General features: G+C 45.0%; 1 protein-coding gene across 6 annotated transcripts in view; it reads right to left on the bottom strand.

The window, feature by feature from the left end:
* Positions 1-27,376, bottom strand: part of ANO8 (anoctamin 8) — a 244,048-nt gene that overhangs the window by 54,299 nt on the left and 162,373 nt on the right. For 4 of the 6 annotated variants that reach the window (XM_063914579.1, XM_063914581.1, XM_063914582.1 and 1 more), the window contains 8 exons: positions 18,653-18,749; positions 17,851-17,967; positions 14,297-14,424; positions 11,268-11,429; positions 10,951-11,103; positions 7,915-8,041; positions 7,650-7,705; positions 1,661-1,735 (listed from right to left, as the gene is read on the bottom strand). In XM_063914579.1, the coding sequence (XP_063770649.1) occupies positions 1,661-1,735; positions 7,650-7,705; positions 7,915-8,041; positions 10,951-11,103; positions 11,268-11,429; positions 14,297-14,424; positions 17,851-17,967; positions 18,653-18,749 (915 nt within the window). Of the gene's footprint in view, positions 1-1,660; positions 1,736-7,649; positions 7,706-7,914; positions 8,042-10,950; positions 11,104-11,267; positions 11,430-14,296; positions 14,425-17,850; positions 17,968-18,652; positions 18,750-19,384; positions 19,451-27,376 lie in introns of those variants that run through there. The other 2 variants (XM_063914585.1, XM_063914580.1) reach the window with 2 other exon arrangements.

Below are 27,376 nucleotides of genomic sequence, written 5' to 3'. Positions count from 1 at the left end.
ATGGGTCTTCAACCTGTGGCCCTCCAGCTGCTGTGGAACTACACATCCCAGCATGCCCTGCCTCAGTTTTAGCACACCTTACTAGCAAAACTGGGGCAGCACATGCTGGGATATGTAGTTCCACAGCAGCTGGAGGGCCACAGGTTGAAGCCCCATGCACTAGACGATATGTCAGCCAATCTGAGCAACATATTGCGTACCCGCTATGTCGCTGACGATGCGCGCTCCCGCAGGTACCGATGAAAGACACTGCTAACGAGGGCCATGCTGTCGAATGCAGCATGGCCGCCACCGTTGCTCCAGGCATCAGCAAGTTTGTATGCACTTTGCAGATGCCGGCTTCCTTCCAGGTCTCATCGTGTGCGATGTCGCTGGGTAGACACAATGTGTAGTCTGTACACCGCTTTAGGAAGGTTAATTTAATAAACAGATGAATAATTCTGATATTACAAAGGTTTTTGGTTCATACTTTGTGAAAGCTAGACATCTTTAAACCATTTCAGTTTCCATAAATGTACTTATACCCTATTGAACAGCGATATTAAAAGATGGTTATTAGGCTAAGGAGGTAGAAAGAGATTGGCAAAGAAAAGGGGGTTGAGTAAAGGTGAGTGTGCAGAGCCACCCATACCATAGCAAATCATCATCTGAAGCTAGCTGGAACACATACTATTATATACTTTAACAAACAGTGATATAATAAACCATATAAATTTAGCATGCTCTGCAGACAGCAACATCTAAATAAAACACAATATATGCATAATCAAAACGGTCTCCATTTCTCCAAAGGAATAACCTGAATATTTCATTAAAAACAGGTCACATAATTAGACAGTTTGTAGTTAAACACTGGTCTAAAGGACAGGCTACATACATAAAAACACATGCCATGCCATATTAGTAGTCTGATACATACATACCAGTAATACAACCCTTTAAAAGCATTGTAGCAAGTAAAGGTTCAAATGTGTATCTTCACAAGCTTAATTCCCCAACGTACGCAACACACTGGTTTACATACATCTCCGATCACTGGTGTATATGTAATGTATGCAAGACCCTGGATTCAGGGGTGCCAACACATGCACACCCTGCACCCATTTAATTATATTCACCTCTACGTCGGACTGACGCTTGCTGCAGATGGACGCCGTGGCCATTTTTCCGGTGATTCACTTATGCGCAATAGAGATGGACCCGGAATGCAGCATGTGTGCTACTGCACAGCCAGAGAGGAGGGGGCCCAATCAGAGACTGCACACAGGCCCATTCCTCTCTTAAAGCGCTGCTGTCTGATTGTGCGAGATCTACACATGTGCAGAAGTCGCTCTCCGTGTACTTGACATTTGGGGGGGAGGGGGGGGGGTGCCAGCCAGTGTTAAAGTGGAGTGTCGGCCCTGTTTTGTGTGTGTACTGAAGGCACTGGCTGCATCCTTGAACACTGCTTCATTGGCCTCAGCAGCATGATTTCCTCAGTCATCCTGAGGAACCTCAGGGTTAAACAGATGACCGATGTTCACACAGATGATCTGATGCTGCGTCTTCAGCACAGCAGCGGATTATTTGCATAAATCTCTGAATCAAGGCAAAGGTCCACATATTCTTAACAAAAAATTGCAAATAAAGAAAAAACCAGAAGGATGATGCAACCACTCACCTCCTTGAGTCGCTCCATGTCCTTGAGGTAGAAACCAATGTAGAAAAGACTCAGGTAGGAATTTACAAACTGGAACTTAAGAGGAAAAACAATGTGCAAATTAGTTATATATACAAACAAGAAAAACAACAACAAAAATAAGAATTTACTTACCGATAATTCTATTTCTCATAGTCCGTAGTGGATGCTGGGGACTCCGTAAGGACCATGGGGGTAATAGCGGCTCCGCAGGAGACTGGGCACATCTAAAGAAAGCTTTAGGACTAACTGGTGTGCACTGGCTCCTCCCCCTATGACCCTCCTCCAAGCCTCAGTTAGGATACTGTGCCCGGACGAGCGTACACAATAAGGAAGGATTTTGAATCCCGGGTAAGACTCATACCAGCCACACCAATCACACCGTATAACCTGTGATCTGAACCCAGTTAACAGCATGATAACAGAGGAGCCTCTGAAAGATGGCTCACAACAATAATAACCCGATTTTTGTAACAATAACTATGTACAAGTATTGCAGACAATCCGCACTTGGGATGGGCGCCCAGCATCCACTACGGACTATGAGAAATAGAATTATCGGTAAGTAAATTCTTATTTTCTCTAACGTCCTAAGTGGATGCTGGGGACTCCGTAAGGACCATGGGGTTTATACCAAAGCTCCCAAACGGGCGGGAGAGTGCGGATGACTCTGCAGCACCGAATGAGCAAACTCAAGGTCCTCCTCAGCCAGGGTATCAAACTTGTAGAATTTTGCAAATGTGTTTGAACCCGACCAAGTAGCAGCTCGGCAAAGTTGTAAAGCCGAGACCCCTCGGGCAGCCGCCCAAGATGAGCCCACCTTCCTTGTGGAGTGGGCATTTACAGATTTTTGGCTGTGGCAGGCCTGCCACAGAATGTGCAAGCTGAATTGTACTACAAATCCAACGAGCAATAGTCTGCTTAGAAGCAGGAGCACCCAGCTTCTTGGGTGCACACAGGATAAACAGCGAGTCAGATTTCCTGACTCCAGCCGTCCTGGAAACATATATTTTCAGGGCACTGACAACGTCTAGCAACTTGGAGGCCTCCAAGTCCCTAGTAGCCGCAGGCACCACCAATAGGTTGGTTCAGGTGAGACGCTGAAACCACCTTGGGGAGAAACTGAGGACGAGTCCTCAATTCCGCCCTGTCCGAATGGAACATCAGATAAGGGCTTTTTCAGGATAAAGCCGCCAATTCTGACACGCGCCTGGCCCAGGCCAGGGCCTACAGCATGACCACTTTCCATGTGAGATATTTTAACTCCACAGATTTAAGTGGTTCAAACCAATGTGACTTTTGGAACCCAAACTACATTGAGATCCCAAAGTGCCACTGGAGGCACAAAAGGAGGCTGTATATGCAGTACCCCTTTTACAAACGTCTGAACTTCAGGGACTGAAGCTAGTTCTTTTTGGAAGAAAATTGACAGGGCCGAAAATTGAACCTTAATGGACCCCAATTTCAGGCCCATAGACACTCCTGTTTGCAGGAAATGTAGGAATCGACCCAGTTGAATTTCCTCCGTCGGGCCTTACTGGCCTCGCACCACGCAACATATTTTCGCCAATTGCGGTGATAATGTTTTTGCGGTTACATCCTTCCTGGCTTTGATCAGGATAGGGATGACTTCATCCGGAATGCCTTTTTTCCTTCAGGATCCGGCGTTCAACCGCCATGCCGTCAAACGCAGCCGCGGTAAGTCTTGGAACAGACAGGGTCCTTGCTGGAGCAGGTCCCTTCTTAGAGGTAGAGGCCACGGATCCTCCGTGAGCATCTCTTGAAGTTCCGGTTACCAAGTCCTTCTTGGCCAATCCGGAGCCACGAATATAGTGCTTTCTCCTCTCCATCTTATCAATCTCAGTACCTTGGGTATGAGAGGCAGAGGAGGGAACACATACACTGACTGGTACACCCACGGTGTTACCAGAGCGTCTACAACTATTGCCTGAGGGTCTCTTGACCTGGCGCAATACCTGTCGAGTTTTTTAATCATGTGGACGACTTCTGGGTGAAGTCCCCACTCTCCCGGGTGGAGGTCGTGCTGAGGAAGTCTGCTTCCCAGTTGTCCACTCCCGGAATGAATACTGTTGACAGTGCTATCACATGATTTTCCGCCCAGCGAAGAATCCCTGCAGCTTCTGCCATTGCCCTCCTGCTTCTTGTGCCACCCTGTCTGTTTACGTGGGTGACTGCCATGATGTTGTCCGACTGGATCAACACCGGCTGACCTTGAAGCAGAGGTCTTGCTAAGCTTAGAGCATTGTAAATGGCCCTTAGCTTCAGGATATTTATGTGAAGTGATGTATCCAGGCTTGACCCTAAGCCCTGGATATTCCTTCCCTGTGTGACTGCTCCCTAGCCTCGCAGGCTGGCATCCGTGGTCACCAGGACCCAGTCCTGAATGCCGAATCTGCGGCCCTCTAGAAGATGAGCACTCTGCAACCACCACATGATGGATACCCTTGTCCTTGGTGACAGGGTTATCCGCTGATGCATCTGAAAATGCGACCCGGACCATTTGTCCAGTAGGTTCCACTGGAAAGTTCTTGCGTGGAATCTAACGAATGGGATTGCTTCGTAGGAAGCCACCATTTTTACCCAGAACCCTTGTGCATTGATGCACTGAGACTTGGTTCGGTTTTAGGAGGTTCCTGACTAGCTCAGATAACTCCCTGGCTTTCTCTTCCGGGAGAAACACCTTTTTTCTGGACTGTGTCCAGGAACATCCCTAGGAAACAGAAGACAAGTCGTCGGAACCAGCTGCGATTTTGGAATATTGAGAATCCAATCGTGCTGCCGCAACACTACCTGAGATAGTGCTACACCGACTTCCAACTGTTCCCTGGATCTTACCCTTATCAGGGAATCGTCCAAGTAAGGGATAACTAAAATTCCCTTCCTTCGAAGGGATATCATTTCGGCCATTACCTTGGTAAAGACCCGGGGTGCCGTGGACCATCCCTACGGCAGCGTCTGAACTGATAGTGACAGTTCTGTACCATAACCTGAGGTACCCTTGGTGAGAAGGGTAAATTTTGACATGAAGGTAAGCATCCTTGATGTCCCGAGACATCATGTAGTCCCCTTCTTCCAGGTTCGCAATCACTGCTCTGAGTGACTCAATCTTGAATTTGAACCTCTGTATGTAAGTGTTCAAAGATTTTAGATTTTAGATTTAGAATCGGTCTCACCGAGCCGTCTGGCTTCGGTACCACAATAGTGTGGAATAATACCCCGTTCCCTGTTGCAGGAGGGGTACCTTGATTATCACCTGCTGGGAATACAGCTTGTGAATGGCTTCCAAAACTGCCTCCCTGTCAGAGGGAGACGTCGGTAAAGCCGACTTTTGGAAACGGCGAGGGGGAGACGTCTCGAATTTCAATATGTACCCTTGAGATATTACCTGAAGGATCCAGGGGTCTACTTGCGAGTGAGCCCACTGCGCACTGAAATTCATTGAGAACGGGCCCCCACCGTGCCTGAGCTTGTAAGGCCCTAGCGTCATACTGAGGGCTTTGCAGAGGCGGGAAAGGATTTCTGTTCCTGGGAACTGGGTAATCTCTTCAGCCTTTTTCCTCTCCCTCTGTCACGAGCAGAAAAGAGGAACCTTTTGTCCGCTTGCCAACAAAGGACTGCGCCTGATAATACGGCGTCTTATTTTGAGAGCGACCTGGGGTACAAACGTGGATTTCCCAGTTGTTGCCGTGGCCACCAGGTCTAAAAGACCGACCCCAAATGTCCCCTTTCAAAGGCAATACTTCCAAATGCCGTTTGGAATCCGCATCACCTGACCATTTTACTGGTAGAATTGGACAACGCACTTATACTTGATGCCAGTCGGCAAATATTCCGCTGTGCATCATGCATATATAGAAATGCATCTTTTAAATGCTCTATAGGCAATAATATACTATCCTTATCTAGGATATCAATATTTCCAGTCAGGGAATCCGACCATGCCAACCCAGCACTGCACCTCCAGGCTGAGGCGATTGCTGGTCGCAGTATAACACCAGTATGTGTGTGAATACATTTTTTGGATACCCTCCTGCTTTCTATCAGCAGGATCCTTAAGGGCGGCCATCTCATGAGAGGGTAGAGCCCTTGTTCTTACAAGCGTGTGAGCGCCTTATCCCCCCTAGGGGGTGTTTCCCAACACACCCTAACCTCTGGCGGGAAAGGGTATACAGCCAATACTTTTTAAGAAATTATCAATTGTTATCGGGGGGAAACCCACGCATCATCACACACCTAATTTTATTTCTCAGATTCAGGAAAACTACAGGTAGTTTTTCCCTCACCGAACATAATACCCCTTTTTGGTGGTACTCGTATTATCAGAAATGTATAAAACATTTTCCATTGTCTCAATCATGTAACGTGTGGCCCTACTGGAAATCACGGTTGTCTCTTCACCGTCGACACAGGAGTCAGTATCCGTGTCGGCGTCTGTATCTGCCATCTGAGGTAACGGGCGCTTTAGAGCCCCTGACGGCCTATGAGACGTCTGGACAGGCACAAGCTGAGTAGCCGGCTGTCTCATGTCAACCACTGTTTTTTTTATACAGAGCTGACACTGTCACGTAATTTTCAACAGTACATCCACTCAGGTGTCGACCCCCTAGGTGGTGACATCACTGTTACAGACACTCTGCTCCGTCTCCACATCATTTTTCTCCTCATACATGTCGACACAAACGTACCGACACACAGCACACACACAGGGAATGCTCTGATAGAGGACAGGACCCCACTAGCCCTTTGGGGAGACAGAGGGAGAGTATGCCAGCACACACCAGAGCGCTATATATATATACAGGGATAACCTTATATAAGTGTTTTTCCCCTTATAGCTGCTGTATGTTTTAATACTGCGCCTAATTAGTGCCCCCCTCTCTTTTTTTAACCCTTTCTGTAGTGTAGTGACTGCAGGGAAGAGCCAGGGAGCTTCCCTCCAACTGAGCTGTGAGGGAAAATGGCGCCAGTGTGCTGAGGAGATAGGCTCCGCCCCCTTTTCGGCGGCCTTATCTCCCGTTTTTCTGTATATTCTGGCAGGGGTTAAATGCATCCATATAGCCCAGGAGCTATATGTGATGTATTTTTTGCCATGTAAGGTATTTTTATCATGTTTTATTGCGTCTCAGGGCGCCCCCCCCAGCGCCCTGCACCCTCAGTGACCGGAGTATGAAGTGTGCTGAGAGCAATGGCGCACAGCTGCAGTGCTGTGCGCTACCTTATTGAAGACAGGAACGTCTTCTGCCGCCGATTTTTCCGGACCTCTTCGCTCTTCTGGCTCTGTAAGGGGGCCGGCGGCGCGGCTCCGGGACCCATCCAGGCTGGGCCTGTGATCGTCCCTCTGGAGCTAATGTCCAGTAGCCAAGAAGCCCAATCCACTCTGCACGCAGGTGAGTTCGCTTCTTCTCCCCTTAGTCCCTCGATGCAGTGAGCCTGTTGCCAGCAGGTCTCACTGAAAATAACAAACCTAAACTAAAACTTTCACTAAGAAGCTCAGGAGAGCCCCTAGTGTGCACCCTTCTCGTCGGGCACAGAAATCTAACTGAGGCTTGGAGGAGGGTCATAGGGGGAGGAGCCAGTGCACACCAGTTAGTCCTAAAGCTTTCTTTAGATGTGCCCAGTCTCCTGCGGAGCCGCTATTCCCCCCATGGTCCTTACGGAGTCCCCAGCATCCACTTAGGACGTTAGAGAAAAAAGAATTGGGGAAACGTCTGAAAGACACAAGATGTAATGGTCTCAGCAAGGTTTGACTTTAAAGTTCACTCATATCAACTCTCATATCACACTGAAATATGTACAAATATGTTATTACAGCTCTTCCAAATTATAGGCATGGGACACAAACCATTCTGTATCCCCCCCTATGTACCTGAAACGTATCTCCCTGCCATGCTGACATCTAGGCCTATGCCACAAATTTGCTCCCAACCCCCTTAATTGGCAAATTACTTACCAATACAATTTTGATGATTAGATGTTTCTCGTAGGCACTCTGTAAACGGTAATTCTCTGCAAAGGGTGAGATAAGTAAAGTTGTCAAATAATTAGCCGAACAACAGGAATTGAAGGGAAAGCCAAAAAGCAGAGAAAAGAGGAAGGCAAGAAAAAAGTACAATAAAGATATGTAATGTGGCAAATACCACAGAACAAAGACAACAACAAGGAAATAAGGAAGAAGAGCAAGAAGCTGACTGTAATATCAAGTAAATTATAAATACCCATATCATTTAACCAGTAAGCAATCTTCCTGTACACTTCATCACAAGAACTAACGATAACAGCCAAGAGGATCTTTGGGAAGAAGCGCACAAGCCGTGGGAGTTCTCGGATACTGAGGACAAACTCCTGTAAGAGAGCACAGGATGAAGACCTGGCCAATGTGTGCGCACATCTCTCTTCTGTAATAAGCTGGGAAACTGAAGATGCCCTGAAAGCAGATCCTAGTCTACCTGCTTTGTGTCCCCTGTACCAATGTGCAATGGAATACAGAGTAAATCAGAGAGGACATCAGTCAAAGCAAATGAAAAAAGATGACCATTTGTACCACAGATAACAGTATTCTGTGACAAGTGCTCCAATCTTAAATTTCAATGTTATTTTTTTGTACATTAAGTATAACCAGGTGGTTATTTTTGCCAATTTGACCAGAAGCCTATATGCTACAGTGAGTTAAATAAAACATAAATATAGAGTACCTATCACTCACCTTACAATAAAAGGTCTTCTCTGTTGACATTTAGATTGTATATGAGCTCAGCATACTCTCTGCTGCACTGCCACATCTGCTGACATCAGCAGCAGACAAATCCCCAGTGTAAAAGCCAACTGTGAGTCCAGGCTGTTAGTAAATTGCATACACTACATAAATGTCAAATTAAGACATTTAAAAGTAAGATACGTGCTAGATGCACTCTGGGGGTAATTCAGACCTGATCGCTGGGCTGTGTTTTTTGCTGCCCTGCGATCAGATAGTCGCCGCCTACAGGGGGAGGGTGAATTCGCTGTGCAAGTGTGCGTTCGGATGTGTAGCAGAGCTGCACAAACTGATTTTGTGTAGTCTCTGCTCAGCCCAGGACTTACTCAGACGCTGCGATTGCTTCTTGCTGATCGGGACCGGAGCTGACGTCAGACACCCTCCCTTCAAACACTGACACGCCTGCGTTTGTCCACTCCCTGGAAATGGTCAGTTGCCACCCACAAACGGCCTCTTCCTGTCAATAACCTTGTGAACGCCCGTGTGTCCGGATGTTTCGCACCATCCCGTCTGGACGGCGATCCCCGTTGCTGTGGTCCGTCGCGCCTGCACATTGTGGTGCATACGCATGCGCAGTTCAGATCTGATTGCACGCTGTGCGAAAACACACAGCAGCGATCAGGTCTGAATTACCGCCTCTATTGGATGGTGTATCTAACACACTGTAACACACAGACAGGAGCTTCAAATTACCTTTTTTTTTGTTTCCTTGGGTTAAATGAATATCCACAATAGGGGAACATATCATTATAGTCAGGGTGTACTTGAATATACATAGCACTAAACATTCAGCGAGGTACAGACTTGCATTGGACTACCAGGTCATAATACGGCCTTAATATGTCCTACAAAATTCGCCCACATAATATACTGATATCACAAAGCATTCATTTAATTGAGATTCCTCATGACCTCGTGATCTGCATATATTAAGAGTAGCATGTAGGTATTCGTGAGCAGGATATAAAATTGAAACATGTAAAGTTTATTTTATATAATTAACAGTAATGATAGCATGAACCTGAAGTAAAATTCCTGCAGCATTAACTCGAGTTAAAGGGGCAAAGTAAATAAAAGTTAATCAAGACTGCATATACTGGTTTCGCTATATTCTAACTGTACCACATTTTGTATTGTATTGGCTACAGTGAAAGAAGCAGGTTACTGAATAAGCTACTATTACAGTCTGAGGACCATCTGATAATACAAACACATACTAGTAAAGCTGTATTCAAACTTCGTGTTAGCACATTCAAATCATTCTTTAGGTAAAACGTATAAGACATATATCCACCACCACATTTACCTAAAGAATGTTTTTTATTTATACTGTGACGAGGGTCACTGGAATAATGGTGGAAGGCACATATGTTTGCCTCAGGTTTCTTACCTATGTGTTTTAAAACCCCAGGAATATTGCATTGGTTCTGCTGAGAGCTTTTGGTAATAAAAGGATAAGGGTCCTGGGGTTGGATGTGGGAAGAGAGGGCGGGTTCTCCATCCATTTAGGCCCAGTTTGGGTCTTTTTCCGGCTTTTAGCCTCACAGAAGGCTAATTAGGGCTTTCAGCTGTATGGGGGTGTTAAAAAAACTGTCAGCCTAATCATTGCTCACTCATACGGCTTGGGGAAATGGAGAGAATATGGAGTTTCTGTGAGAGAAACCTGCTCTTAAAATCCAGTGAGCTAAAAACTTCTTGTATTTTTTTTTTAGTGAGTAAAGGATCATCACGTGTATAGTTTGTGCCCGATGGCAAGGTATTTATTTTGATGTTAATTTCTATTTTTCTGCACAATAAAACTGCACCGAACCAAAGTAATTGTGTGATCTCTCACCTGCTGCATCCTGCCATCTACCTCAGGAGATGGTACCTGTTCCCCTGACCCTGATACATTACATCCAAAAATTAAGGAGTGGGTGTGGGGAGGTACCCTATATTTCAGGCAAACATTTCTTTTTTTGTTAGCAGTCGAGTCACTGGGAAAAGATGCAGTCAGGATCCCAGCAGCTGGGATCAAGACAGTAAGAATACAGACAGTAAGAGCCCAATGATCAAAATCCCAAATATCCGGAAGGTAAGTACAGGGTTAGGCAATATGGGAGTGTTAGGCTGTGGGGGTAGTGGAGGGTAGAGGTTAGTGTAAGCTGCGGGAGATGTGGGTTAGAGATAAAAATACTTAACCAGGATCAGTCGGGATTTTGACCATCGGGATGCCGCTTTTGGCATCCTGACTGTCGGGATTCCATATCCAACCCAAATATATGCATCTGACACTAAAATGTAATAAAAATAAACCTTAATTGGAATGAAATTCATTCTACTACTGCTTAACATATTTGTCAGGGCTTAGGAGTACCCTATTAGGTTAGCTGGTTAGTAATATTATTTTGTTTTATTGCAATGAATATCTGTAGACCTGTTGTAAATACTGTACTGGAGTTAATATATGCAAATAATAGGAACATAAATTATTATTCCCAGAGTTGTACGTTTCACTGACCTGAAGCTCAAAGCAAGCAAGCATGACAACAAAGACAAAGCAGAGGCAGGACATGCAGACGGGCAGACTGACACAGGACTGGAAAAGGAGTCGCTTCCATGGCGGGTAGTAGAACTCTTCACAGTTGGTAACTGGGCTAATCCTCTTGACACCCTATTCAAAATGGACAATAATAGGAGAGTAGTTACAGGTACACGGACTACTGTCTGCTACAAATTATTGCATCTTAACTATTAAGAAGTGATCCCATGAATAGGTCAATGGAGTTTTTATTCATCATAAAAGCAAAAAAGACTTTAGTATCATTCATCACTTACCCTGAACTGTGGCCGTGGCTCTTCAATAAATTCCGCCGGGGTATCTAATGTCCCCCACTTGTAGGCCAGCTCGGCTCCTCTGCGTTTCCACCCTTCTAGAAACAGAGTTGCCCAAACTACATTGAAGAGAGCAAACACCACACAGCAAATGTCGCGGCTGGTCTGAGAAAACAGACAAAAACAATATCAACTTTGACTGGTGAAGGTGATAATGCTCATTTCTGCAGAGGAAGCATATAATGAGTGGCCATAGCAGTTTACTCTAGCTTCTTCTGCCTGTACTGAAGCTCAAGAGTTGATTTTGCTCTCACAGATTATGTATTTCTAATATAAAGTACACACACACACACACACACACACACACACACACACACACACACACACACACACACACACACACACACACACAGAGAGAGAGAGGTGGTAATGAGTATCACCGACATCAAATGTGGACTTTAGCTCAAGTAACAGCACACCTGAGAGGCCAAACTGGGAACTGATCCTTCAGCCTGACCTGTGAGTGGCTTTGGCGATACTCAGTAGTTGTCAAACCTAAAACCCACGTGTGAAACTATTCAACCAGACTCATCATGTTCATTTCATGTCTGCTTTTATTTCTCTACAGAGCTGCAGTATGGGGACTACACTGTCCTTGGATAGACATAATATAACTAGAAATGTTCTGCATTTACAGAACTATGCAAGTGGAAGACATTTTATGAAAACAGTAACTTAAAGCTGTGTGTATGAGGTGCCATGCGGCACCCGGGACTCAGCAAAAGGCATCACACTCTGCCTTAGCCAGCCCCTGGACTCCCATTATCTAGTTTCACAAGAGTCTGGGGGCGGGTTTAGAAAAAGTGTTGTTGAGTTCCGGGTGCCACATGACGCCTGGTACACATAGCGCTGCCACCAGCCAGGACATATATTACTTTTATCAAAACATGCATTTTTGTATGTGCTAAGCGGTTCCCCCTTACACTATATGGTCAGCACTGCAGCCGCCGCTGAAAGCAGCCTTGATTTGCTCCGTAAAAACAGCGCTGTCAAAATAATTTTGCTTTATGAATGTCCTCTTTTGGACAAAATTGAACCCCAGAGTTGGACATTGGGGTCCTGGGATCACCTACTTGATTACCTACAGCAGAGAGCAAGTTGGATACAATATCCTGGCGGTCAGGATCCTGCCGATCAGAATCCTGGCAGCTTAATCCCAATGAATTGCGGTGAGTATTCTAACCCTAACACACCACTCCCGCAGTTTACCTCTCGCCCTAGTGCCTAACCCTAAAAATAACCCTGTCCTTAACAGTCACCATTGGGATTGTGACCACTGGGATTATGCTGTTGGGACTCTGTCGGGGCAGATGAGCTTGTTACTGCTACAGAAATACTCACAGAGCTATTACAACATGTCACGTCATCTTCAATACAGCTCTGCTGAAGAGAATTGGACAGACTGTGGGGTAGATGTATGACCTGGTGATATTGGGGATAAGTGGTATCAGCGCACCTTATGTGTGCTGATACCACTTCTCCCCGATGTATTACTGCAGAGAAGTATACTGCTATGCACCCCTGTCTATATCAGCGCTGCAATCTACAAGATATGGAGGGCAATGTATGAATGGTCAGAAACGCTAACTGTTCAGACACCTGCAGGTATCAATTTCGACAGCTGCAGGTGTCTTTTGCCCATTCCCCACGGCAGGGACAGCACTGTCCCTGGCTGTGGTGGCTGACGGCACCAGGCTGCACAGGAGATCTTGCAACAATAGAGAGATCTCATGCATGCCCAGTGAGCCGGCTGGGGGAAGAGACACATCAGAACTAGGCTCTTGGGGCTCTAGCAGTGATTGCCGGAGGAGGGAGTTTTCACTTCTTCAACATCAGGGTTGTTTATACATCCTGGCACTGCTGCTTCCTGCTTTGCCCCAGTAAAGAGGTGAAGCAGGAAGCGGGGGAGTGCGGAAGTGTGGGTAGTTTACATTTATCCCTGAGTACCCCAGCAGAGTCAGACATGGAGGAATCAGTATATCAGCTTCAGACTAGGTAGGGTTCTTACTACCGGATTTTTGGATAAAAGTACTACAAGCGTGCTGTAATATTAAGAATTCCCTTCACTGGAACTAAAGGGCCCAGATCAAACCATTAAATAGTCCCAAACCATCATTCCTCCACACCCCAACTTCACAGTGAGCATTCAGACAGGAAGCATTCTCCTGACAGACCACTGTAAAACTGCCAGATGGTAAAGTGTGATCTTTCATTTCAGAGAACACATTGCCTCTCAGCAGTCCAATGGAGGTGTGCTGTACACCACTCCAGTCACCATTGACATTGATCATGGTGATCTGGGCAACCCAAACGATGAAGCTCCCAATAAACAGTTCTTGTGCAGATGTTGCTTCCAGAGGCAGTTTTTAATGTGGTACTGAATGCTGCAAGTGAGAAGAACTTCGCGCACTGACTCGGGCACAACAATCTACATGTCACAGCAGAAGATGAGAGTCATCAGACCCGCTAACACATGGGCAGATGTACTAAGCCTTGGAGAGTGATAAAGTTGAGAGATAAAGAACCAGCCAATCAGCTCCTAACTGCCATGTAACAGGCTATGTTTGAAAAATGACCGTTAGGAGCTGATTGACTGGTCATTTATCTCTCTCCACTTTATAACTCTACAAGGCTTAGTACATCTGCCAACAGAACTGCTGCTCACTTGATATTTTTGTTTTTAGGACCATTCTTTGTAACCTCTAGAGCCTGTTGTGGGTGAAAGCCTTCTCTGAAATACTCACACCGCCCTGTTTGGCACCAACAATCATTCCACAGTCAAAGTTACTTTGATTAGATGTCTTCCCCGTTTTTTGTTCTGAACAAGTGAAATTATTGACCATGTCTGCATGCTATTGTGTTTGCTGCCACATGATTGGCTGATTTGAGCAGGTGTACCTAATACAGTGGCCACTGATTGCATTATATAAGTATAATCACTGTTTGCCATCATTGTTTAGGGAAGGCCTTACCTGGTCAGATTCTGTGAAGAACCAGAGCATGATGCCAAAGACAGCTGGGTATACTAGTGATGATGTGTAAAAGCCGAGCCAGGAGAAATACATGGCAACCTTCACCCCAAAATACTCACAGATCTCATCTGTATAGATCATAAGCAGAACAGTGACCAGAACTAGGTCATTACAGAGGATCAAATAATATACAAATACATTTCTTTTTTGTGTAATGTAAAAGCAATTTGTTTGCTGCGCGGTTATATTTCTACTTACTTTTATCACATTAACCGTCCACTAAACATAAAATACATGTTTATTCCTAATACTTTTTAGAGTTATTGTTTTGCAGCGCAGATGGAATGTGGTGTCACATTTATTATTATGTACATTGAGAACTAAAATTGTTTAAGACCTGGAGTGATGTCTATCTTTAGACAAGTGTAAATTTGTGTATAATATGTATGAAATATACAGAAATATATATAAATTCAGAACCCAACATGTTTGGAATTGTAACACATTTTATGCTGTGTGCAAACTGTTGTTATATAAACTTTTGTCCTGTATCCTCTACAGAGTAATGCTGGGCATACACTGACAGATATAATTCCTGTCAGACTGACAATTTATCCGACAGCCTGACACCCCGAAGATACTGTGGCCATACACTGTGAGATATCGGACAGTGTATGGCCACACAATATCTGCTTTCCTCCCCTGTGGAGGAGACATTTTCCCGTTCCTCCCGTGTGGGACGATTGGACAGAGGCAGCATAGATTGCCCAATAAAATGAAATTATCAGAACTGTCGGACACGCTGGAGGATTCGGCATATCCAACACACCCATAATTTGTGGTCGGTTGTAGTTACACACTATCAGTGGATCAGGCGATTATTATATAATGTATGCCCAGCATAACACATGAAATATGTTTGTATGCTATTAAGAATAAGCACTTCTTTTTTTTTTAAGGTATCTATTTATTTATTTTTTTCTTATTGACACAGTTTAATGTATAAAGGATTATCTAACTTTTGGCTGCATAGTGTAACAATGCCCAAATATTTCAAACACCCAGTTAGTATCAGTACACAGCAGCTTTGTTTGTTCTATTGCTATGTTTATTATTGGACACATGCTAACTAATCCCTTTCTTATTAGTAATACACAATCGTTATTACATCATAAATTGGAGCATTGTACATTTCAATGTTGTATAAAAACTTTGCCATAGTCAAACAGTACATGTGTCAGAGTAATAAAGTGAATGATAGATTTAATGAAATACAGGATTACAGATGGGTGTAGTATGAGTGGCCGGCAGCCGGGATCCCGGGGACCAGCATACCGGTGCCGGGTTCCCGGCCGCCGGCATACCGACAGCTGGGCGAGCACTGAGCCCCTTGCAGGATCGCAGCGCTCGCCACACTGCGGGCTTGGTGGCGCGATACGCGCGCCACGCTATTTATTCTCCCTCCAGGGGGGTCGTGGACCCCCAAGAGGGAGAATATGTGTCGGCGTGCCGGCGGTCGGAATCCCGACTCCGGTATACTGGTCCCCGGGATCCCGGCCGGCGGTATACTGAAGACCACAGCTCTCACTAAGGGAGGTATTCAATTCTTTTCACCCCCTAACACACCTATTCTGTTTCTGCTGATGGGCGTGGTATAATCATTTCAGCTCGCTACCCCCAGGGTAGCGAGGGCGCCCAACCCTTTACACAGCTAAACTTGATTACTATAGGCGCTATATGCGCGATAGCGGGGATCACTTTAGAAAGGAGATTGGGCATGATATATAATTTGAATACCGCACTAAATGTCTAAAAGTGACAATTTTTCATGTAAATTGCCCATCTTATCAAGCTACATAAAAGATACATATAGAAGGGTAGCCAATTGTTCGAAAAGTCAGGTGGGTGTCTGTTTTTCCCCATCTAATAGACAGGAAAAAACAGACACCCAACCGACTTTTCAAACATTTGAATTCCGCCCATAGAGTTTAATCGATTAAAAATAAATGTTTATGAAGACAATATGGGCGCATGTATTATTTATCTAATGCTTAAACGTGAATGTTTCTATTCCTCTTGCATTCTTTTAGATTATGATTTATACTTTTACTCCCAAAAAGTCTTAAACTAATAAGTTTGCTGCCATCTCATCCTTAATCACATTGTAATTAAGATTTATCGTAACTTATTATAGGGAAACCCCAAATTGAATTTAACTTTTTGATTCAGAAATTGTTATAGTCTGTCTTTGTTATAGTATGTCTTTACTAAGCATGTTATAATAAAAATGCATTTTGGGGCTGATGCAGAATTGCATGCAAGTCCATTTTGTGAAAAAGGCATCCGGTAACTATGTCGACAGGTTCACAATGTTACCATATGAAATGTCAACATTCTGAGGATGTAGACGGATAGGTTTAGGCACCACCGGGAGGTTTAGGCTGCAGGGACAGGTTTGGGTTAAAGATTATGGATGGGGGACAACTAATAATCAGAATACTGCTCCTCCGATGTATGCACTGGAACCAGTATTTAAATGACCATTGGGCGCCAGAAGAAAATGCTGGAGCAGCTGCAGCCGTCAGGACAAGGTAAGACACCACTAGACCCAAAGGGAATGTTTGGTGATAGCTCACCATGTCAACATAACATCCATGTAGACAAGATGAATGCCGACATGGTCACTGCTGACATGCTCTGTGTCAACAATTTGACCATCTCAATTTGCGGGAATTTTTTTTGGATTCATAGCCCTGCACATACCCCATAGCCGAGCTTACGCAACTACATATGAGCAAGTTTTCAAAGTTGTGTACAGTTCATTGTAGCTCCAGTTGTGACTGAAGGGCCGTCACTGGATGGCAACAGAGCATTCTCATGTAGGCCAAACTGAAAGAGGACGTACCATTGGTGTGTAGGCGCAATTGCAGGCTACAAAGAGTCATGCATATTCAAAGGGGTTCACTATGGTATGCCGGCGGTCGGGCTCCCGGCGACCAGCATACCGGCGCCGGGAGCCCGACCGCTGGCTTACCGACAGTGTGGCGAGCGCAAATGAGCCCCTTGCGGGCTCGCTGCGTTCGCCACGCTACGGGCACGGTACGCTATTTTATTCTCCCTCCGAGGGAGAATAAGTGTTGGTATGCCGACTGTCGGGATTCCGGCGCCGGTATACTGTGCGCCGGGATCCCGTCAGTCGGCATACTGAAGACCACCCATTCAAAGACAGTCATGCTTATTTGGACAGATCTCTTGCACCAGGTATAGGGTTGGTGAAAGTGTGTACTGAAAGCAATAAAGGCTACTTCCACAATCACATAGATGCTTGCAACTCTGCATTTATTTCAGTGTATGCACTGAGAATGCAATAGTGGCAACTTTGCATCAACCCCTTTATGTGCGGTACCGTGTTTTCCATTAGAGGTCCTCTTCATCCTACAAGCTCTTACAGATTATTAGGAGATAATACAATTATGCTTCATTGCAATATGAGAGATTGCTTACTAACCCATGTACTGTATCTACTCACAGAAAGGAAAAAGGGGTCTTATTACCTAGGGGTTGTCTCTCACACACTGCTTGGACCCAGGACTTCATGAGGCGGCTCAGTATTCTCTGTTCATGAACAGGAAACACTTGCTGGATAACTCCGCGGGCTGCAAGTTCTGGGACTGACATGTAACACAGGTTGATAAGTTGCACTAGCGTGATGATAAACAGAATAGTGATAGCAATAGACACAGAGCCGGATTAAAAAAAAACATAACAACGGAGAAACATACATCAAATGTGAAAGGATGCTAGAAAAAAAAAAAAAAGTAGCAGTAGTTCTCAAACCATTACTGAGAAAACCCATCAAACCAGAAGAATCGTATAAATTTACATAAAAATAAAATAGTGGAAAACCCTGTTAACCATTTGGAGGACAGTAATCTTTTCAAACAAAAACAAATACATGTATACTTTTAAACTTTGCTTCAACATGAAAGAATATTTATGTAACCCACATAGGTACATCAAAAACACTCTACAGAGTAACTATGCAAAGCAATTTATCTTAAATTATTCAGGCATGAAAATACTAATATGTATATGTGTTACACAGAACAATAGCTTTTAAAATGACAAAAAAATAATTTATAATAATTTTGGGCAAAGTTAAAATCATCATGATCACTTAATTGGCTAGATCTATTTAAACCCTGACTGCTGTAATAATTCCATTCTTCTTTGTACTCTTAGTGCTTTTTTTCCCTTACGAAAAACTTTTTAACTCCACCCAACAACTGAATTTCTAGTGCTGTCAGGACTGTTTCTTAAGATGCAGGATCGCTCGGAGTATAAAGGCTCACTCACTGATTGGCTGTCCCTCCAGGAAGTGGATATTGTGTAAAGATTCTCCTTGCTTAGCTCTAAGGTTCTCCATCCAGTATCTGATGATGCTCTGACGTTCCTGAAAAAGTTATATAAATCGGTTTAACACTAACAACATGCTCCTAATAATATAGTAACTAACATTTGTCAAGAAGGACACCAAAGGTTACATAAGTTGCATAAAAAGGAGATTAGGGTGTTAAGTGTCAGTATGTTTAAGAACATATTGTGAGCAATGGTTTCACTGATGCGAGTTTTACTACATGAATTTTGTTTAGGCTATGATTTATATTCATTGTTTTTACTATGTGTTAAATAAATTTATCTTATATGTATCTTTTGATATGTTAGTCAAGATGTCCACACTGGACAAACAAGATTAGGAAGTAGAACTAATTATCTCCTCTCATTGTAAAGTAATCACATACTGTAGAACACTTCCCATACTCTGTACTAGGCTCACAACAATGTCCCTATACATAGCACTATAAAGCACACCCACCACACTCCCTGCACATAAATTATATACACCCACGTACAAATAACTCAAATACTTAGGTTAATTTCTATATTCACAAGTTTATTCTGTCAATAATAATATCATACCAGGCAACAAAACATTACATTTGTCAGTAGAAAGTAGATAAACGGGCATTGTTGTAGAAAACGAACTGTAAAAACAGGCATGATTTACTTGCTTGAGTTTTACCTCACCCCCTAATCATGTGGTCCTATCTAGAGTCAGTGCTACTTGGCAATAGCCATCCGGAGTAGAATCCATTCACTTTGCACTGGACAGTTCAGTGACAATCTAAAAGGGTCATTTATGAACCAGGACAAATTAGAATACAATCATAACTGGAAGAAAAACAAGCTATATTAAAGTGTTTTCCAGGACATTCCTAGAGCAACACACAAGCATTATAGGATAAAGTTACTAAGGTGTTTTTTTTAGAACTGGGGATGTTGCCCATACCAACCAATCAGATTCTATTTATTATCTTCTAGAAGCAGTTTTATAAATGTTAAGTAAAATCTGATTGGTTGCTATGAGCAAAATCACCAGTTCTAAAAAAAAATTAAAAAAATCCCACCGTAGTAAATTTACCCCTATGTATCCATAGTGGACTAGAGAGGTTTCCAAACTAATACCCCTTTCACAATGAGCTTTTGACTCGGGCCGTGGCTCGGTGTGAAAGGGTCCCCTGAAAAAACCTGTGTCAAGTGACCTGGTAACCCAACTCAGGTTGGACATCGGACAACCAAGATTAGGGGCAGTGTGAACGGGTAACCGGGTCCTGTTCCCACTGTACGGAGAGCCGGCTCACTGGAGCTTGGAGATATCATCTCCAAGTGCCAGGAAACGAGAAGACCTGGCAATAACCCGGGTCCAGCCTGTGGTGGTAACAGATTTCAAGCTTCTGTGACATGGCTTGAACCCCATGTCCAGTGACCCAGCCTGGACCTGAGATTTTGGTCTGAAAGGAGTAATTCATTAGCGTGCCAGAGGATCACACACGCATGTATTATAAATAAATTAGTAGAAAATTGTTGGATATTAACATTTACCCAAACTCAAGATAAATGAACTAACAATTTCTAGTAGATTCCAATTCTACCCACAGTCCACCATAATCCTAGTGTGAACAATTACTACGCAAGCTTCTCAAGCATTCAAATGAAATTGTCAATATGTATCAATTACAGTACTATTACATGTAGTATACACTTGAATTTAAAAATGCTTTTACACTATTCAAACAATTCGATTTCACATAATTATTATTTTTTTCTTTGCAGTATTAGACTATACTAAAGTTTCAGCTCTAAACAAAGTGTTGGAGCAATTAATTGTTATCAGTTCTTTTTATTATAGGTAGAAAAGCTTAATTATCAAGCTCTCACAGTTGGAAAAAAGTCTATTGCAGGGTATGGCCACCAATAGCCTTCACAGACTACCTCCGGTGAAGCTTCCCCAAGCTTTCAACAAAAACAGCAGTGGTACTTGTAACGCCATCTCATGATTGCAATAGCAATGGAAATTAATTGAAGAAAATAAGAATTTACTTACCGATAATTCTATTTCTCGTAGTCCGTAGTGGATGCTGGGGACTCCGTAAGGACCATGGGGAATAGCGGCTCCGCAGGAGACTGGGCACAAAAGTAAAGCTTTAGAACTACCTGGTGTGCACTGGCTCCTCCCCCCATGACCCTCCTCCAAGCCTCAGTTAGGATACTGTGCCCGGACGAGCGTACACAATAAGGAAGGATTTTGAATCCCGGGTAAGACTCATACCAGCCACACCAATCACACCGTATAACTCGTGATCTAAACCCAGTTAACAGCATGATAACAGAGGAGCCTCTAGAAAAGATGGCTCAATACAGCAATAACCCGATTTTTTGGTAACAATAACTATGTACCAGTATTGCAGACAATCCGCACTTGGGATGGGCGCCCAGCATCCACTACGGACTACGAGAAATAGAATTATCGGTAAGTAAATTCTTATTTTCTCTAACGTCCTAAGTGGATGCTGGGGACTCCGTAAGGACCATGGGGATTATACCAAAGCTCCCAAACGGGCGGGAGAGTGCGGATGACTCTGCAGCACCAAATGAGAGAACTCCAGGTCCTCCTCAGCCAGGGTATCAAATTTGTAGAATTTTACAAACGTATTTGCTCCTGACCAAGTAGCTGCTCGGCAAAGTTGTAAAGCCGAGACCCCTCGGGCAGCCGCCCAAGATGAGCCCATCTTCCTTGTGGAGTGGGCATTTACAGATTTTTGGCTGTGGCAGGCCTGCCACAGAATGTGCAAGCTGAATTGTACTACAAATCCAACGAGCAATAGTCTGCTTAGAAGCAGGAGCACCCAGCTTGTTGGGTGCGTACAGGATAAACAGCGAGTCAGATTTTCTGACTCCAGCCGTCCTGGAAACATATATTTTCAGGGCCCTGACAACGTCTAGCAACTTGGAGTCCTCCAAGTCCCTAGTAGCCGCAGGCACCACAAAAGGTTGGTTCAGGTGAAACGCTGAAACCACCTTAGGGAGAAACTGAGTCCTCAATTCCGCCCTGTCCGAATGGAAAATCAGATAAGGGCTTTTACAGGATAAAGCCGCCAATTCTGACACGCGCCTGGCCCAGGCCAGGGCCAACAGCATGACCACTTTCCATGTGAGATATTTTAACTCCACAGATTTAAGTGGTTCAAACCAATGTGACTTTTGGAACCCAAAAAACTACATTGAGATCCCAAGGTGCCACTGGAGGCACAAAAGGAGGCTGTATATGCAGTACCCCTTTTACAAACGTCTGAACTTCAGGGACTGAAGCTAGTTCTTTTTGGAAGAAAATTGACAGGGCCGAAATTTGAACCTTAATGGACCCCAATTTCAGGCCCATAGACACTCCTGTTTGCAGGAAATGTAGGAATCGACCCAGTTGAATTTCCTCCGTCGGGGCCTTACTGGCCTCGCACCACGCAACATATTTTCGCCAAATGCGGTGATAATGTTTTGCGGTTACATCCTTCCTGGCTTTGATCAGGATAGGGATGACTTCATCCGGAATGCCTTTTTTCCTTCAGGATCCGGCGTTCAACCGCCATGCCGTCAAACGCAGCCGCGGTAAGTCTTGGAACAGACAGGGTCCTTGCTGGAGCAGGTCCCTTCTTAGAGGTAGAGGCCACGGATCCTCCGTGAGCATCTCTTGAAGTTCCGGTTACCAAGTCCTTCTTGGCCAATCCGGAGCCACGAATATAGTGCTTACTCCTCTCCATCTTATCAATCTCAGTACCTTGGGTATGAGAGGCAGAGGAGGGAACACATACACTGACTGGTACACCCACGGTGTTACCAGAGCGTCTACAGCTATTGCCTGAGGGTCCCTTGACCTGGCGCAATACCTGTCGAGTTTTTCCCAACGGTTTATAATCATGTGGAAGACTTCTGGGTGAAGTCCCCACTCTCCCAGGTGGAGGTCGTGTCTGCTGAGGAAGTCTGCTTCCCAGTTGTCCACTCCCGGAATTGCTGACAGTGCTATCACATGATTTTCCGCCCAGCGAAGAATCCTTGCAGCTTCTGCCATTGCCCTCCTGCTTCTTGTGCCACCCTGTCTGTTTACGTGGGTGACTGCCGTGATGTTGTCCGACTGGATCAACACCGGCTGACCTTGAAGCAGAGGTCTTGCTAAGCTTAGAGCATTGTAAATGGCCCTTAGCTTCAGGATATTTATGTGAAGTGATGTCTCCAGGCTTTACCATAAGCCCTGGAAATTCCTTCCCTGTGTGACTGCTCCCCAGCCTCGCAGGCTGGCATCCGTGGTCACCAGGACCCAGTCCTGAATGCCGAATCTGCGGCCCTCTAGAAGATGAGCACTCTGCAACCACCACAGGAGGGACACCCTTGTCCTTGGTGACAGGGCTATCCGCTGATGCATCTGAAGATGCGACCCGGACCATTTGTCCAGCAGGTCCCACTGGAAAGTTCTTGCGTGGAATCTGCCGAATGGGATTGCTTCGTAGGAAGCCACCATTTTACCCAGAACCCTTGTGCATTGATGCACTGAGACTTGGCTCGGTTTTAGGAGGTTCCTAACTAGCTCGGATAACTCCCTGGCTTTCTCCTCCGGGAGAAACACCTTTTTCTGGACTGTGTCCAGGATCATTCCTAGGAACAGAAGACGAGTCGTCGGAACCAGCTGCGATTTTGGAATATTGAGAATCCAATCGTGCTGCCGCAACACTACCTGAGATAGTGCTACACCAACCTCCAACTGTTCCCTGGATCTTACCCTTAATAGGGAATCGTCCAAGTAAGGGATAACTAAAATTCCCTTCCTTCGAAGGAATATCATCATTTCGGCCATTACCTTGGTAAAGACCCGGGGTGCCGTGGACCATCCATACGGCAGCGTCTGAACTGATAGTGACAGTTCTGTACCATAAACCTGAGGTACCCTTGGTGAGAAGGGTAAATTTGGACATGAAGGTAAGCATCCTTGATGTCCCGAGACATCATGTAGTCCCCTTCTTCCAGGTTCGCAATCACTGCTCTGAGTGACTCAATCTTGAATTTGAACCTCTGTATGTAAGTGTTCAAAGATTTTAGATTTAGAATCGGTTTCACCGAGCCGTCCGGCTTCGGTACCACAACAGTGTGGAATAATACCCCGTTCCCTGTTGCAGGAGGGGTACCTTGATTATCACCTGCTGGGAATACAGCTTGTGAATGGCTTCCAAAACTGTCTCCCTGTCAGAAGGAGACATCGGTAAAGCCAACTTTAGGAAACGGCGAGGGGGAGACGTCTCGAATTCCAATTTGTACCCCTGAGATATCACCTGAAGGATCCAGGGGTCTACTTGCGAGTGAGCCCACTGCGCGCTGAAATTCATTGAGACGGGCCCCCCACCGTGCCTGATTCTGCTTGTAAAGCCCCAGCGTCATACTGAGGGCTTGGCAGAGGCGGGAGAGGGTTTCTGTTCCTGGGAACTGGCTGATTTCTGCAGCCTTTTTCCTCTCCCTCTGTCACGGGGCAGAAATGAGGAACCTTTTGCCCGCTTGTCCACGAAAAGACTGCGCCTGATAATACGGCGTCTTCTCATGTTGAGAGGCGACCTGGGGTACAAACGTGGATTTCCCAGCTGTTGCCGTGGCCACCAGGTCTGAAAGACCGACCCCAAATAACTCCTCCCCTTAATAAGGCAATACTTCCAAATGCCGTTTGGAATCCGCATCACCTGACCACTGTCGTGTCCATAACCCTCTACTGGTAGAAATGGACAACGCACTTAGACTTGATGCCAGTCGGCAAATATTCCACTGTGCATCACGCATATATAGAAATGCATCTTTTAAATGCTCTATAGGCAAAAATATACTGTCCCTATCTAGGGTATCAATATTTTCAGTCAGGGAATCCGACCACGCCAACCCAGCACTGCACATCCAGGCTGAGGCGATTGCTGGTCGCAGTATAACACCAGTATGTGTGTAAATACATTTTAGGATACCCTCCTGCTTTCTATCAGCAGGATCCTTAAGGGCGGCCATCTCAGGAGAGGGTAGAGCCCTTACAAGCGTGTGAGCGCTTTAACCACCCTAGGGGGTGTTTCCCAACGCACCCTAACCTCTGGCGGGAAAGGATATAATGCCAATAATATTTTAGAAATTATCAGTTGTTATCGGGGGAAACCCACGCTTCATCACACACCTCATTTAATTTCTCAGATTCAGGAAAACTACAGGTAGTTTTTCCTCACCGAACATAATACCCCTTTTTGGTGGTACTCGTATTATCAGAAATGTGTAAAACATTTTTCATTGCCTCAATCATGTAACGTGTGGCCCTACTGGAAGTCACATTTGTCTCTTCACCGTCGACACTGGAGTCAGTATCCGTGTCGGCGTCTATATCTGCCATCTGAGGTAACGGGCGGTTTATAGCCCCTGACGGCCTATGAGACGTCTGGACAGGCACAAGCTGAGTAGCCGGCTGTCTCATGTCAACCACTGTCTTTTATACAGAGCTGACACTGTCACGTAATTCCTTCCAACAGTTCATCCACTCAGGTGTCGACCCCCTAGGGGGTGACATCACTATTACAGGCAATCTGCTCCGTCTCCACATCATTTTTCTCCTCATACATGTCGACACAAACGTACCGACATACAGCACACACACAGGGAATGCTCTGATAGAGGACAGGACCCCACTAGCCCTTTGGGGAGACAGAGGGAGAGTTTGCCAGCACACACCAGAGCGCTATATATATATACAGGGATAACCTTATATAAGTGTTTTTCCCCTTATAGCTGTTGTATCTTTAATACTGCGCGTAATTAGTGCCCCCCCTCTCTTTTTTAACCCTTTCTGTAGTGTAGTGACTGCAGGGGAGAGCCAGGGAGCTTCCCTCCAACGGAGCTGTGAGGGAAAATGGCGCCAGTGTGCTGAGGAGATAGGCTCCGCCCCCTTCTCGGCGGCCTTATCTCCCGTTTTTCTATGTATTCTGGCAGGGGTTAAATGCATCCATATAGCCCAGGAGCTATATGTGATGCATTTTTTGCCATCCAAGGTGTTTTTATTGCGTCTCAGGGCGCCCCCCCCCCCAGCGCCCTGCACCCTCAGTGACCGGAGTGTGAAGTGTGCTGAGAGCAATGGCGCACAGCTGCAGTGCTGTGCGCTACCTTGTTGAAGACAGGACGTCTTCTGCCGCCGATTTTCCGGACCTCTTCTGCCTTCTGGCTCTGTAAGGGGGCCGGCGGCGCGGCTCTGGGACCCATCCATGGCTGGGCCTGTGATCGTCCCTCTGGAGCTAATGTCCAGTAGCCTAAGAAGCCCAATCCACTCTGCACGCAGGTGAGTTCGCTTCTTCTCCCCTTAGTCCCTCGATGCAGTGAGCCTGTTGCCAGCAGGTCTCACTGAAAATAAAAAACCTAAAACTAAACTTTTCACTAAGCAGCTCAGGAGAGCCACCTAGTGTGCACCCTTCTCGTTCGGGCACAAAAATCTAACTGAGGCTTGGAGGAGGGTCATGGGGGGAGGAGCCAGTGCACACCAGGTAGTTCTAAAGCTTTACTTTTGTGCCCAGTCTCCTGCGGAGCCGCTATTCCCCATGGTCCTTACGGAGTCCCCAGCATCCACTTAGGACGTTAGAGAAATGTTTTGTTTAAATAAAGCCTCTCTTCATATTCGAAAGCTCAATATAAAACAATAATCTAAAATTTTATTTTTAAAGATCTTTTTTTTCTTTTTTTTAATGAACGTGGAATCGGAAGTCCCAGTTCCAGTAATCAGATAGATCCAAGGCTAATTTGTGCATAAGAGTGTCAGTTACTGAGGGCAACATGTAGGTGACATGCTCACAATCGTTCACTAGTAAACCTTCCTCTTTGAGGAGACGGTAATAGGTATGTGCTATGAGCTCCTATCATGATGACTACATAAATACTTAGGGCTACATTGACTAAAGACTGGTACTGCTGTGTGATACACCGAAGATAGATGGTAGGTTCTAAGGCAGTAATACATTTACACAATACAGTGCAATTATAGTTCGCTGTCTATCTGGTCACAGTATGGAAGCTGCCGTGCTCTGACCAATCAGAATAGTCCTACTCATTTCTACAAGAGTGACCAGCAGTCAGCTTGTCATTAGCATGGGGACTGTGTTAGGAGTAGTTGTTCATCTCAAATCTGTTTTTAGAGGGGTTTTTTTGCAAAGTTTCCATTTTATGCCTACTGCACATGGACTAAAGAGGACATTTCTTAAAAAAATGTGAGTAATAAATTGATGAACCAGCTGGTCTGGTTGTATGTTTATTTGTTAAACATTTAATGCTGTGTGTGTGTATACTGTGTTTATTGTAATATTTGTATAGATGTACTACATTGTCAATGATCTCTGTCTGTCATGGCATGCAGGCACTTGTGGTTCTCCAAGTGTCAGCATGCCCTGGCAGCTCTTAAAATTGGGCAAGGTAGTGCTAGTGGAGACTAGTAATGCACCAATAAAAAAAAGGAATATTAAATCTGGTTTTACATATATTTAATAAACCCACACCTGCCGTCCTGGGGAAAGGATGGAGCATTTTTGGAGAGCATCTCTAGGGATACAAGAACTGTGCGATCTGGACTACGCCTGGTTTCCATTATGGCAAGGGGACCTCACACCGAATGCGCCCTGGCTGGTAAAGACTAGTACT

This window comes from Pseudophryne corroboree, chromosome 1, assembly GCF_028390025.1.
Source record: "Pseudophryne corroboree isolate aPseCor3 chromosome 1, aPseCor3.hap2, whole genome shotgun sequence".
Classification (NCBI taxonomy): Eukaryota; Metazoa; Chordata; class Amphibia; order Anura; family Myobatrachidae; genus Pseudophryne; species Pseudophryne corroboree.
The sequence above is the reverse complement of the archived record's forward strand: the minus strand, read 5'-3'. Positions and strand labels throughout refer to the sequence as shown.